General features: G+C 36.6%; 1 protein-coding gene and 1 non-coding gene across 2 annotated transcripts in view; one reads left to right on the forward strand and one right to left on the reverse strand.

Annotated features, from left to right (window-relative positions):
* Nucleotides 1–12,970, forward strand: part of LOC102545325 (pleckstrin homology domain-containing family H member 2) — a 93,174-nt gene that overhangs the window by 58,911 nt on the left and 21,293 nt on the right. Inside the window, 7 exon segments of the mRNA XM_072960710.1 lie at nt 783–888; nt 1,844–1,956; nt 5,105–5,284; nt 6,585–6,682; nt 8,064–8,241; nt 9,148–9,303; nt 11,325–11,422. Of these exon segments, the coding sequence (XP_072816811.1) occupies nt 783–888; nt 1,844–1,956; nt 5,105–5,284; nt 6,585–6,682; nt 8,064–8,241; nt 9,148–9,303; nt 11,325–11,422 (929 nt within the window).
* On the reverse strand, nt 5,565–5,637 carry TRNAA-AGC (transfer RNA alanine (anticodon AGC)). Its single transcript has one exon. It is a non-coding gene; the product is annotated as a tRNA-Ala (tRNA).

Below are 12,970 nucleotides of genomic sequence, written 5' to 3' on the forward strand. Positions count from 1 at the left end.
CTATTGTTTTGGGATTATTTTCTTAATTTCCTTTTCAGATAATTTCTTGTTAGTGTATTGATTTTGCATCCTGCCACTTTGCTGAATTTATTAGTTCTAACAGTGTTTTTATGGAATCTTCATGGTTTTCTACAAATACGATTGTGTTATCGGCAAACAAATGATTTCACTTCTTCCTTTACAGTTTGGTTGCCTTTTTTTCTTTCTCTTGCTCTATTGCTCTGGCTAGGACTTCAGGTGGTGTGGTGAATAGAAGTGGCAAGAGTGAGTGAGCATCCTTGCCTTGTTCCAGATCTTAGAGGTGTGGGCTTTTCTAATATGGCCTTTATTGTGATGAGGTATGTTGCTACAGGATATTACTTTCTTCTTTACTTTTTCTAGATTTCCTGAGTACTTTATATGTGTCATTTGTATGTACTGGGGGTCGGATTTTAAATTTAATAGACTTTATTGTATTTCTTAAAAGAATATTAACAGGTTGTATTTACTCTAGCCTCTTACTATCATAATACTTTCCTTAATTGTCTTTTCTTATGCTTTTCTAAGAAACAGTTACAGAAAATAATAAAAATGTGAACAATGGGAAAATATACTATGAGTACACTTCAAGTGAGCCTGCCTCAGAACTCTTTTTTCTAAATGGCTCTTAATTATTATTTAAAAATCGAGAGTTTTTTTTCAGTGTCAAAGTTTTCTAATGTTTATACAAGTTATGTTTTTCCTTAAGTCATCAAAAACTATATCTTGGTTAACATCTCTATTAATATGTTCTGATTTTTAAGGACACTTGGCTTTATCATCTGACTGTTGCGGCTGGAAGTAACAATGTAAATGTTGGATCTGAATTTGAACAACTTGTTTGCAAATTGCTAAATATAGGAGAGCCTTGTAAGTTTATAATATATAAGGCTTTATGGTTTACGAAATGAGCCCAAATTCCTTTAGCCTAATAGAGTTTTCACTTTGTGAGTTCCTGTTTCCCTGCATTGTACCCGTCTTTTCATTGGCTTTGCTTGTCATGGACCAGGATTCTCACTGCAGTTCTTCAACCCTGGGAACACCATTCCTCCATTAAACCACATCTTGTCACACTTTTCTGCCTTTGCTCTCTCTACTCACACTACTCTCTCTGCCTAGAACACCCCTCTTCCTTCACATTCCTCACCAACCTGATAAAATCCTACCTACCTTAGGCGCTCCCCAAGCCAGCCCATCCTAGCTCAGCATCTGGCTCATAAAAGGTGCTTAAATAAATCCTAAAATAATATCCCAATGCACTTTACCATTTAACCCTTTTGTAGCATTTGTTGCTTTGCATTGAGTATTTTTTTATGGCTGTTTCCCTAAAGTGAGTCTGGATTCTGATCTCTACTTTACTTAATAATACAGATCACATTTTATCTGCATATCCAGCATAGAAATTTAATAAATGTTAATTTGGGGAATGACTTCAAGTTCCACTTTATATTTCTGTCTCCTCCTCCTCCTCTGGCTTCTCCTCTCTGTATCTTCCCCTGGTTCCCCTCTTATGTATAGTCATCTCTCTACCTAGGTCACCAATCTTTAGCACATTTAAGCAATATGATAGTGTTCTGGTAGACTTGTTTCAGCCTGGAATATTAGTACCAAACTCTCTAGATTTAATGTATCCAAAATAGAAACATGAGAATCCCAATGGCCTGAGAACTGAAAGAAAATTGTGTTGCCAAAGGTTTTTCATGACCTTTATGACTTGCAGTTGTGAGCCAGGTCTGAATGAGCTAATTTCTATAGGGCTAATTTAATGGGAGGCCAAAGTAAGTGATTCTTTCTGTTTCCTGCTCATATTTTATTCTATGTTTAGCCTCTCAGATATGGAGACACCCTACTTTGTGTCACAGCAAAGAAGGAATCATTTCCCCTTTGACAACACTACCTTCAGAAGCTCTACAGACAGAAGCTATTAAATTATTTAAGGTAAAATTTTATATGGAGTTATATGCTGTTAGACATTTTAATTGGAAAAAATTTAGGTTATAAGGTTTCATTCTTTCCAAGAAAATTCAAAATATGATGATGATGATGATGATGATGATGATGATGAAAATCTACTGAAATAAAATTAGGTGAATTTAATATGCTTTCTGAATGAGGATTTGAGATATACTGAAATAAACTATATGGTTTGGATCATGTGAAACACTTTATGTCAGAAGAATCATTTCCTCTTCAACCTCTCAAATGGAGAGACTTCTGACATCATATGTACCTCAGTGTTGGGAGGGGGGTCAACACTCTTCTTCTTCAGTGCTACTCTCAAATTCTTATTACTCAGCCTCCATTAGAAATCCCTGATCACTTGAAACTGGCCATTCAACTATGTCACTGTTTATCCCCTGCTCCCAGCATCTCTGTCATCAGTCACCTTCTGATAACTCCTCAAATTTCATTAAGGATTTTGGCTACCAACCCACATTGTTTCTCTCTACCTCAAATCTTGCCATTGTCCTAAACGATTTTATTATCACTTCACTCACCAATGCCATGGCCTTAAGATTCCTGACCTTCTCAGTGTCGGTAAGCTTTGCCTCTTTACCCTGCTTCACCTTCCCATTCTCCGTGTCCACACCCTGACCTCAACATTCCTCCTAAGTACACCACTTCTAAAACCTTAAATTCTAATGTATGTTTCTTTAAACATAATGTCTTAGCCCACAAGCTCTCTTATTTTCTTACTCTTCTACTACTCATTCTCACTAAGACTTTTCTTTTGAGCCATTTATTTTCTTTGAGATCAAGAGAGACCATGATAACTGCCTCTTGGCTTTTCTTCCTTCTTTACACAGTCTGGATTACTTTCATTAATACTCATATTTCCTTGGGACACAGAATTCCATGAATTCTTCTGCCAAACCCCAACCGAGATGCTGCTGTCTTGTCTGTTTCCATATTAATCACATGTGTACTGCTAGAGAGTATCAAATAGCCATATGGACTGCAGCCAGTATAAATCTGTGGTCTTCATTCCTCAGGGCCAGCTGTCTCTCTTTTTGCTTGTCTTTGGTCACATTGCCCTCAAACTCCCTACTCAATAATGCTTGTCACAACAAACTTACCTCTAGTTGGCCATGAGGAAGCAACAGGAACTGGATTTACCCTAACAATGGTTCTCAGACATTGAACAATGGGCAGTGCAGGACAATGATCCTCAGAAAAACAAATGAAGTAAGCCTTATGATTGCTGCAGCTTAATGTCTTAGAGAGTGTTTCAAGATTACCGTGCAGGGAGGGACACCCAGATAGTGCCTGGCAGTCTTCCTGAGTTGCCAAAACAGAGTTCAGAATTTGAGGTGGTCAAGATGGTTAGAATTCACAAGATTGAGAGGAGAAAGCTGAAGAGAAAGGGAAAGTATTCCACAGATCTGTAGAGGATTCCTTTTGACTTTTCAGCTGAGAACTGATAAGCATATGTGTACAAGGAAATTACTGGAGGCTAAGGAAAGAACTACCAGAAAAGAAGGGGAAAAAATTCCTGGTGGTTACACATAGCTGAAAATAGCTTGTGTTCATATCATCCAGAATGAAAGGACCTCCTAGTGCACTGGGCATCAAGTAGAGTACCCAAGATGGAAACCACTTTGATTTTTAATAACATAACCTCAGAAATGGCATGCCATCATTTCTGCCATAGTCTACGGGTCACACAGACTAACTCCAGTACAATATGGAAGAAAATTACCTCAGGGTCTGAGGTATCAAGAGGTGGAGATCATTGGGCGCCATCTTGGAGATTAGCTACCACAGTTCATATGTTCAAGAAGGTAAAGGAAATCATAAGCATTTTAAGAAGAGTAATGGAAGATATTTAAAAGATCCAGATTGAACTTTTAGAGATGAAATAATGTAGTGGCTAAATTGAAAAATACTATAATGAGATTAACAATCAATAAGATGATGCAATAGGAAAGACTAGTGAACTTAAAGACATGGCAAGAAAATTATCCAAAATGAAATGGAGTTTTTTTTAAAACTGAAAAAAATTGAATAAAGTACAGTGAGCTGTGGGACATTTTCAAGCCGCCTAATATATGTGGATTTGGAGTTCCACAAAAGGGGGTAGAGCAACAGAAACATGTTTAAGGAAATAATGGCTTAAATTTTTCCAGATTTAATGTAAACCCTAAATTCTCAAATCTAAGAAACTCAAGCTCAAAAAGAAGAAATATAAAGAAAACTACTCTAAGGCACATCATAATCAATTGCTTTAGACGAATTATAAAGAGAAAATCTTAAAAGCAGCCTGGGTGTGTACAGTGGGGAGAGTTTGAGGGGAATAACATAACACAGAGAATATAGATAAGAATAACACCCGACTTCTCATTGAAAAGTATATAAGTCATAAGATAGTGGAGTAACATCTTTGGTGGGGGGGAGATAATTAGGTTTATTTAGTATTTATTTATTCCTGGAGGAAGTAGTGGGGATTGAACCCAGGACCTCAAGTATGCTAAGCATTTGCACTACCAGTTGAGCTATACCCTCCCCCCCACCACATCTTTGAAGAACTGCAAGGAAAAATAGGTGGGCAAAGAGGTCATTAATGTTCCATATGGCCTTAACACTAATGCATAGTTTGCTCCAAGGTGGAGTGTTCTACAAATGTCAATTAGGGCAAGTTGGTTGATAGTGTTATCCGGGTTTTCTAAATCCATACAGATTTTCTGTCTACTTATTCTCTCAAATATTAATGGGGGTATTGAGATCACTGACTGTAATTGTGAATTTTGTCCATTTACCCTGGCAGTTCTGTCAGTTTTTTCACCATGTATTTTGTAGCTGTGTTATTAAAACATTTAGGATTGTTCTGTCCTCTACAGAAACTGACCCCTTTATCATTATAAAATGACCCTATTTTCCTCTGGCAGAATTTCTTGCTCTGAAATCTACTTTGGCTGGTATTAATGTAGCCACTCCATATTTATTTTGATTAGTGTTATCAAAATATGTATCCTTCCATCCTTTCAAACAAAAAACTATTGCTAAGAATTAATATAACTCATGCAGAATAAATCTAAGCTTTTCTCACCTAGAGTATTTAGTATATCAATTTTTTCATTTAATTCAGACCTGCCAGCTTTTTATAAATGCAGCGGTTGACTCTCCTGCAATTGATTACCACATATCTCTAGCCCAGAGTGCTTTGCAGATCTGTCTGACACATCCTGAGCTACAGAATGAAATTTGCTGTCAGCTCATTAAACAGACAAGACGGAGACAGCCGCAGAATCAACCAGGGCCACTGCAGGTATGTGTTGACACTTATACATGCAATTTTAAATGATGTTGTTTTCCTGCTTTTAAGAATAATACATATTCAATATAGACATTTGGAAAATACAACAAGTATGAAAAGGGAAAATAGCTATCAATATTTTGATGTAAATCCTTTCACTTTATATATTTATATATAAATGTATATGTGTATATTTATGCACACTCAGGTTTTTTTTAATTTCTTTTCCTTTTTTATGGGGGAGCAATTCGGTTTATTTATTTATTTTTATATGTTATTACTATTTCTTCAATGGAGGTGCTGGGAATTGAACCCAGGACCTTGTGCATGCTAAGCACACACTCTACCACTGAGCTACACCCTCCGCCCTCACATTCCTAGAGTTACAGTGGGCATACTACTTTTTTAAAATGATAAAACGTAATCATTTCCCCTATATCCTTCAACAGTTTTCAAAACATTAATACTAGTTGTATTAATATCAATTACTATAATTTAGTTTTTCCAACTATTTTTTCATATAGTAAATACCACTACAATAGACATATTTGAACCTAAATTTTGTATGCAAGTACAGTGAATTTCATTAAATTCACTTCTAGAATTTTCCTATATCTTTAACAATATTCAGTGTAATTCTTCTTTTAAATTCTTTCCAGGTAAAAAGTGGTATTCCACTATTGATTTTGGATGCACTTATTTAATTATTAGTGCAGTTGAATTTATTTTCAAGTGGTTTTTAGTTGCTTGTGTTTACTCTTCAGTGAGTGCCTGTTTTAATCTTTGCTTATTGACTTCCTGTCAACCACAGGATAATACAGAAATTTCTTACCGTAGCTTATAAGATTCTCAGGGGTGGATCCAGGTTTTGTGGGACTTGAAGCTTATACAGTGAATATTTTTGTACTCTCCAAGAGAAAGAGTACAAAATATCTTTCTTATTTTAAAAGAGCATATGACCATGTAAATACCGCCGATAGGGCCTGTCCCAGGGACCTGGAGGGGACCTGTGCACGAGAGTAAATACATAAATGAACAAAAAGGAACAATTTCCCTAATCTTTGAGTGTGATATCAAAAAGCATGTCCTTTGCACCTCAGTTGTAGACGACAGTATACCCAGCTAGATGGATTATGGATCTGACCCAACGTGGAGCTTTTATGTTTTTATGTATTATAAATGCTCTAAGCAGATAATGCATGTGTGGAAGAAGCAAGAGCATTTTGGGTCAAGAAAGATTATCATCATCCCTTTGCTCTCACAGCCTCTGCTAGTGGTGTAGATCTAACCTGTGATGCTTCTCTTCGCCCAGGGCTGGCAGCTCTTGGCGCTCTGTGTTGGGCTCTTCCTTCCCCATCATCCTTTCTTGTGGCTCCTCAGGCTCCACCTGAAAAAGAACGCTGATTCCAGGTATGCAGAATACTAGCCAGCTGAACCATTTATGTGGCCTCTGAAAGTCTACAATAAATCGTAAATGTACTTGCCAGGTACATTTGTGGAAGAATGTGTGAAACAAATGTTGGTACAGGAATCTTTGGTTAGCCCTTACATAGAGCTGGGAAAATATTTCCTTTGTTATGTTAAATCTCTTATGGAAGATTGCAGTAAAATCTCGAAAAGCTGACAAAGAGCATTTTAAGTGAGAAGTCTATGTTCATTTCAAGAATGAATGTTTTATCATTAGTGGATGTTCATTCAATCAAAGCAACTATTTTGTTTCCTTATTTTCCCTATTACTATTTTCCCCACATTGAATTCTTTTATGTAAACGGCTTCTCTAATGGTCGCCCTGCCTTTTATAATTGCGTCTATTTGAATAACTTCAGAATTTTTACTCCTTTAAATAAGACATTCAAAATTCAGCTTCCAGAATGGTTTTCCTGCAGTGGGACCCAGGGTACCCAGCCAAGGGTTATCAGAATCATTTTATCCAAGAGGTTCATGTTAGGTTGTTTAGACTCTGGGACTCATACAAACAAGTCAACCAACACAATGAAACAAGAAACAACTTGGAAACAGTAGGAAAATACCCTCCAGTTCATAATATGTTTTGGAGACTCTGTCATCAAGGTCATATGATTTCAGTTGCAGTCACTGAGGATTCTCCGGGCAAATGTAACATTTTAAAGTCTACCTAGAAGGCACTTGAATACAAATATATTTAAGAGATTTTATCAGTCGTCTTTTATAAACAGAATACAAATTATTCATAAAAAATGAGGGAGGGCAAATAAGATTATCCAGCTTTTACTGACTTTATTCACTCCAGTGGTTTTGTTTATTTACTGCTTAATATTTTTTAAGAAGTGCATATTTTATGAAGAAAGGAAATATATTTTTATCTTTGAAGGTATTTTCCTACCTTGCTTAGCAGTCAGGCAGTAACCTCCATGTTCTTCAAAAGAGAACTCCGCTGTGTCATGTACTTCTTGAGTTTTCCTGTACTAGTCTTTATACAATTATTAGCTTTGTATTTGTTAATGTAATTACTGTGTTTGAACCATGTAATATCTGGTAATTTTAAATTTATTTTGTGACTATAATAATACAATAAAGATAAAGACTGCTTCGTGGGAAGTCTGGTTTAGTCAGTGGCAAAAGTAAAGACACTAGAATTTAAGAAAAGTGACAGCAGTTAATACTATCACTCAAAGAGAAAAATTGCTATCAATATTAGCATAATACACTGTAATAATGTACACCAGGAAGGCTTTCTTAATGGCTGCATATATACAAAAGGTAGTCTTAGTTAAACTTACTCCTAGACTTTATCTTAAATTTTGTGTTATAGGACAGAATTTGGAAAATATGCCATTTACTGCCAGCGATGTGTAGAAAGGACGCAACAGAATGGAGACCGAGAAGCAAGACCCTCAAGGATGGAAATCCTTTCAACTCTTCTTCGAAACCCGTATCATCACTCTTTGCCCTTCAGCATCCCCGTACACTTCATGAATGGGATATATCAGGTGGATTAGACTTTCTACCCGATGAAAACATGCTTTGCCTAGAATCCTATGTATAGCCTCTGTGGAATAAGGAAGTGAGTCTGTCTCTCCCTCTCTGTCGGCAGCTGGCAGTGATAAACGTGCAATTATATTAGACCTCCTCTCAGGACAGCTCAGTTTTGAAACAGTTTTGCTAAAAAGGATTCACACTAAAAAAAATCCCTACTGAACCAGATAATGGAGGAGTTTCACTGCCATTATAATTCTGATGGAGAAAAACAGAAATATTTTGGTGGAGGCTTTCTCCCACCAGTGTACTGGCTAGGTGAGGGAATAATTACTAACATGGGGCATGTACAGGTTTAGTCTCTAAAATCTCCAGATCACAGGAATTATCTGTGAAAACTTGTCCGAGCCCTGCCAGCTCTCAGATCTAGATGCTTGCGTGTTAACTGAAGCAACTGTGTTCCAAAGCTAGCAATTAGTCTTTGCAGCTCTAAGCCTTTTATCGCGGAATTCAGATACTTAACTGCATATTAAAGAAACAAAAATTAAATGTATAAAAGTGTTCACTTGTTTAAGTGCATTTCTTGTTTATTTATTTTTTCTCCTTTGCTTAAAGATTACATACTGTACTGTAGTTCTTGGCATAATATCTCTGCAAGATGTTTATAGCTGTCAAATGATCTTTCTATTTGAATTCATATCTGTTGGCTGAAGCCAAGATTTTTGAATTCTTACAGCAAGCTAATGACTAAGATGACATTAATTTTCTCCTGTGGAGCTTTGAAAAAAAAGTTAAAGCACCTAGATAAATATATGTTATCATTAATCATGCATCAAGTATGCCCTATTTCCCCACTGAAATCTGAGTTTGAAATGTGCATACCTTTTTATTAAGAGAACAACTTTGTTATTTCTGTTTAGGTCGTTGGATTTGATGCATCCACCACAGTGGAAGAATTTTTGAATACTTTGAACCAGGATAGAGGGATGAGGAAGCCAGCACAGTCTGGATTTGCATTGTTCACAGATGATCCTTCTGGCAGGGATTTAGAGCATTGTCTTCAAGGAAATATCAAGGTAAAACTAACTCCTTTTAGGGAGGCAGACCCCTCAAACATGAAGAAGCTACTCTTTGCTATTTGCAAATAGTTTAGCTCAAGAATTTTCCAAAAATTTAAACAATCTAATCTTCATAATAAAAAAAAATATTGCAGGACTTTGTTGAAGCCATAGAATTCTGACTACAATCTGTGCACACACGCATACTCCATGTTAAAGAAGAGGATTAATAATAATAATAATAATAATAATAATACCCTAAATATTAGGCTAAAAAGCGTGGAGATGTGGAAGCTCTAATAAAATGGCTTTCCATTTTATTCATTAACTCAGCAGTATTTACTGAACTGTTTATTGTGTCCCAGGAGCTGGACCAGACCCTGTGGGAATATAAAAAAGGACCAGAAACAGTTCCCGCCCACAGTGAACTTCTAATTTGCTTAGGGAAGAGTAGCTTTCTACACTGATAACCTTAAATCTGAATGTGATACATGCTTTAAGAGTGCGGTGAACATTCTACAGAGCGAGAGATTGAATTCAGGTTGGAAATTAGGGAAAAGCTTGACTGGACTTTGAAGGATTGGTAGAAAATGGACCTGTGGAAATAAAGAAGGGATTCCTGGCATGACGAAAATCATGAGCAAAAACAGAGAATTGGAAGATTCTTTAAAAATCTTTTCTAGATCAGAGTAAAATAACTTTATTAAAGTTTCCATCTAGTGATGGCAACAATTAAAAATATAGGATAAAGAACCGTAAGGAGAGGGGAGGGTATAGCTCAGCGGTAGTGCGTGTGCTTAGCATGCATGAGGTCCTGAGTTCACTCCCCAGGACCTCCATTCAAAAAATCCAAAAAACCTAATTACCTCCCCCCGAGGAAAAAAAAAGAAAAAAGAAACAAAAGAAAAAGAACCGTAAGGAATCTTAGAGAAATAACCTACATATTTTGCAAATGAAGAAACTGATGCACAAAGTGGAAAATGATTTACTACGAATCAAGCAGCTGGAACCGGGTCTGGACCCTCTTACTTGAGGTTGTCCTTGATTGCTCTTGGGAATAAGTACTTTGTTACAGAGTGAAAATATTTCTGTGCTTTGAAGATTAAAGAATTAGAGCAAAGCAGGGGAATCTCCCATGAGTTTAGAGCATATGAAACATCAGTACTTTCATCTGACTCCCAAAGCCTCCCTCCACTTGCGGAACGATCTGTTAGGTCTCCATGGGGTTCCACAGGATATGCTGAAGCTCATACTTACTTCGTTAGCAGTGTTCATCAGAAAATATGATCCCACCTCCCCCGCCACCACAGCCCCACCTGTTTCTTCACCTGAATATTGAGAGATCTAGATAAATGACTGTCTTTTTCTTCTCAGCTCTAAGTATATCCCGGTATATTAAGATCAACAACTCCAAATGTAGATTTTTGAGACAGACGCTCCTAGAGCACAGTTCTTAATGATTAGTCAAGAAGATAAGCTAGTATTTTTGGTTGACTTGGGCTCAGTAAATGTTAGGGGCTTTGGTGAATAACAACTTACCACATAATTTTGAAAACTTTTATTTATAATTCTGTAAGTGACCAGTTAATAAAACAAACATTTATTTGGTTCCTGAAGGATTTTTGTTCTTTCCCAATCAAAAAAATATTAAGATTATATTTGATTCCTTTGGCATTCAGTTATTCCAATCTTTATAAACTCAGAAGGTAGAAAAGTTTCTTCTTCTGTGACTAAATCATGAAAAAATTCCTGGAATCTTCTTGTTTCCAGTCTCATGCAGTCCTTCATTAAGATTCCTTTTCAAGTAAAAAATTCATGGCCATAGTCCAAAGTTAATGTGTGTCCATTAATAAGTGGACCAAAGAGTGATTTATAATTAAATCCTAAACTCAAAGCTGCAGAGGCTTAAAACAGAAAGCTTCAGTCCATTTAGTTTGATCACATGCATTGAAAATTTTTAATCTACGGACATGCTTGTCTTAAAAAAACAAATACCAATGTGAAAAATATTGAGTCTCCGTTTTCCACTTCCCTTCTAGATTTGTGACATTATTTCTAAGTGGGAACAGGCTTCCAAAGAACAGCAGCCTGGGAAATGGGAAGGTACAAGAACTGTGCGTCTCACGTATAAAAACAGGTATGTAACGCATTGCCAAGTGCCACAGCAAGAGTGCACACACGTACGTTCAAATCATGCACCTATAATTCAGTTTCCTACTGAATAGCCTTAAAAGTTATATTTATTTGTATGTTTGTTGTCCTACAAATGCTAACTCTACTTCTGCAGGAAGAAACTTGTCACATAAAATTTTGTCTCTAATGCTAGTCTTTTAATGTCATGAGTAATTATATTTTATAAAAATAAGCATTTGGACAAAGATTGAAGAAAACTGTTGGGACAAATATCTGCCATTTGGGATAGTCGATACAACAGTGAATTTTTCACTTTCAGAATTTCGATTAACACTGTTAGTACACTTTTCATCAGACTGAATGCTCAAATACCCTACTGTAGATCTGTAGTAAGAAGAGATATTTATGTTTGCCCAAGTCTTTTAGCAGTGATATATTCATGTCCATTCATTCTTACTCTTTTGTATTCTCTCTGTATTTATTAAGCTTCAGCTACAAGCCAGGCACTTAGCTAGATGCTCTGAATGCACGATAATAAAAACAAACACACTCCCTGATCTTTTGGAATTTACAAGCTAGTGGGGAAGAGAGTTGTTAATTTTCCAGTAACTGTAATGAGTATATAATGATATGTAAAGTTCTCTGAAAGAAAAGAGCATGTCTCTGTGAGATTACGTAGCAAGTAGCCTGACCTAGACTGGAGACATCGGAGGCTTCTTTGAGGAAATGATACTTATGCCAAGGTCAGAAGGGGGCTGGGAGTGGGAGCATTGAAATGGGTGAAAGAGGATGTTCAAAAGCCTTAGAGGGAGGCTGCACAGTGTTTCAGGAACTGGGAAAAAGCCAATGGGGCTGGAGCACATAACTTCTCAACTAATACAGTTTTAATAGACTTTGGCATATGGTCAGACACCAGATTTTCTTCTTCTCTTTTAAAAATGTCTTCTTTTCTTCCATGTATTAGCAGAAGGTGGTGTTTAGTAAACAGTGTTCACTGACCAGGTCATAGTAACTATACTAAAAAAACCCACAAAAAAACATATTTTGCTTATTTTATTTAGCTCTTATACCCCATAAAATAAGGAATTTAAAATATTAGACTAAGATCCTGGTAGAATTATTAGTGTAGTCTTGACTTCTTTCAGAGGTCTACTTTTGGAAGATGTTCATAGATCTGAAATTGGAATGTAAAATGTAAGGGTACTATATAACATAAAGAATGTAGTAGCCTTCGATCCAGTTCAGGATTTCTTTTTCTGATAGTTTATCCCACAGGAATACCCATATAAGCAAGCAAGAGTATTCTAGCAGTTTTTAAAACAGTGAAAAAGAAGTGTGTGATGGGGAGGACTTACGTCTGTTACTAGAGGAGCAGTTACATAAATATTGGGCATTCATATTGAGGACTCCTCTCACACAGTCAGCGCTAAAGGGTCACCACTGCTTGAACAGACTCCTTTGATCTGAATAAATGGTGGCTGTGAGCCACTGGAGCTTCTCTGTTCAGGGGTTCATGAGCTGTGGGGATTTGCCAGAGTTCTGAGTAACAAGA

The sequence above is a fragment of the Vicugna pacos genome, chromosome 5 (assembly GCF_048564905.1).
Source record: "Vicugna pacos chromosome 5, VicPac4, whole genome shotgun sequence".
Taxonomy (NCBI): domain Eukaryota; kingdom Metazoa; phylum Chordata; class Mammalia; order Artiodactyla; family Camelidae; genus Vicugna; species Vicugna pacos.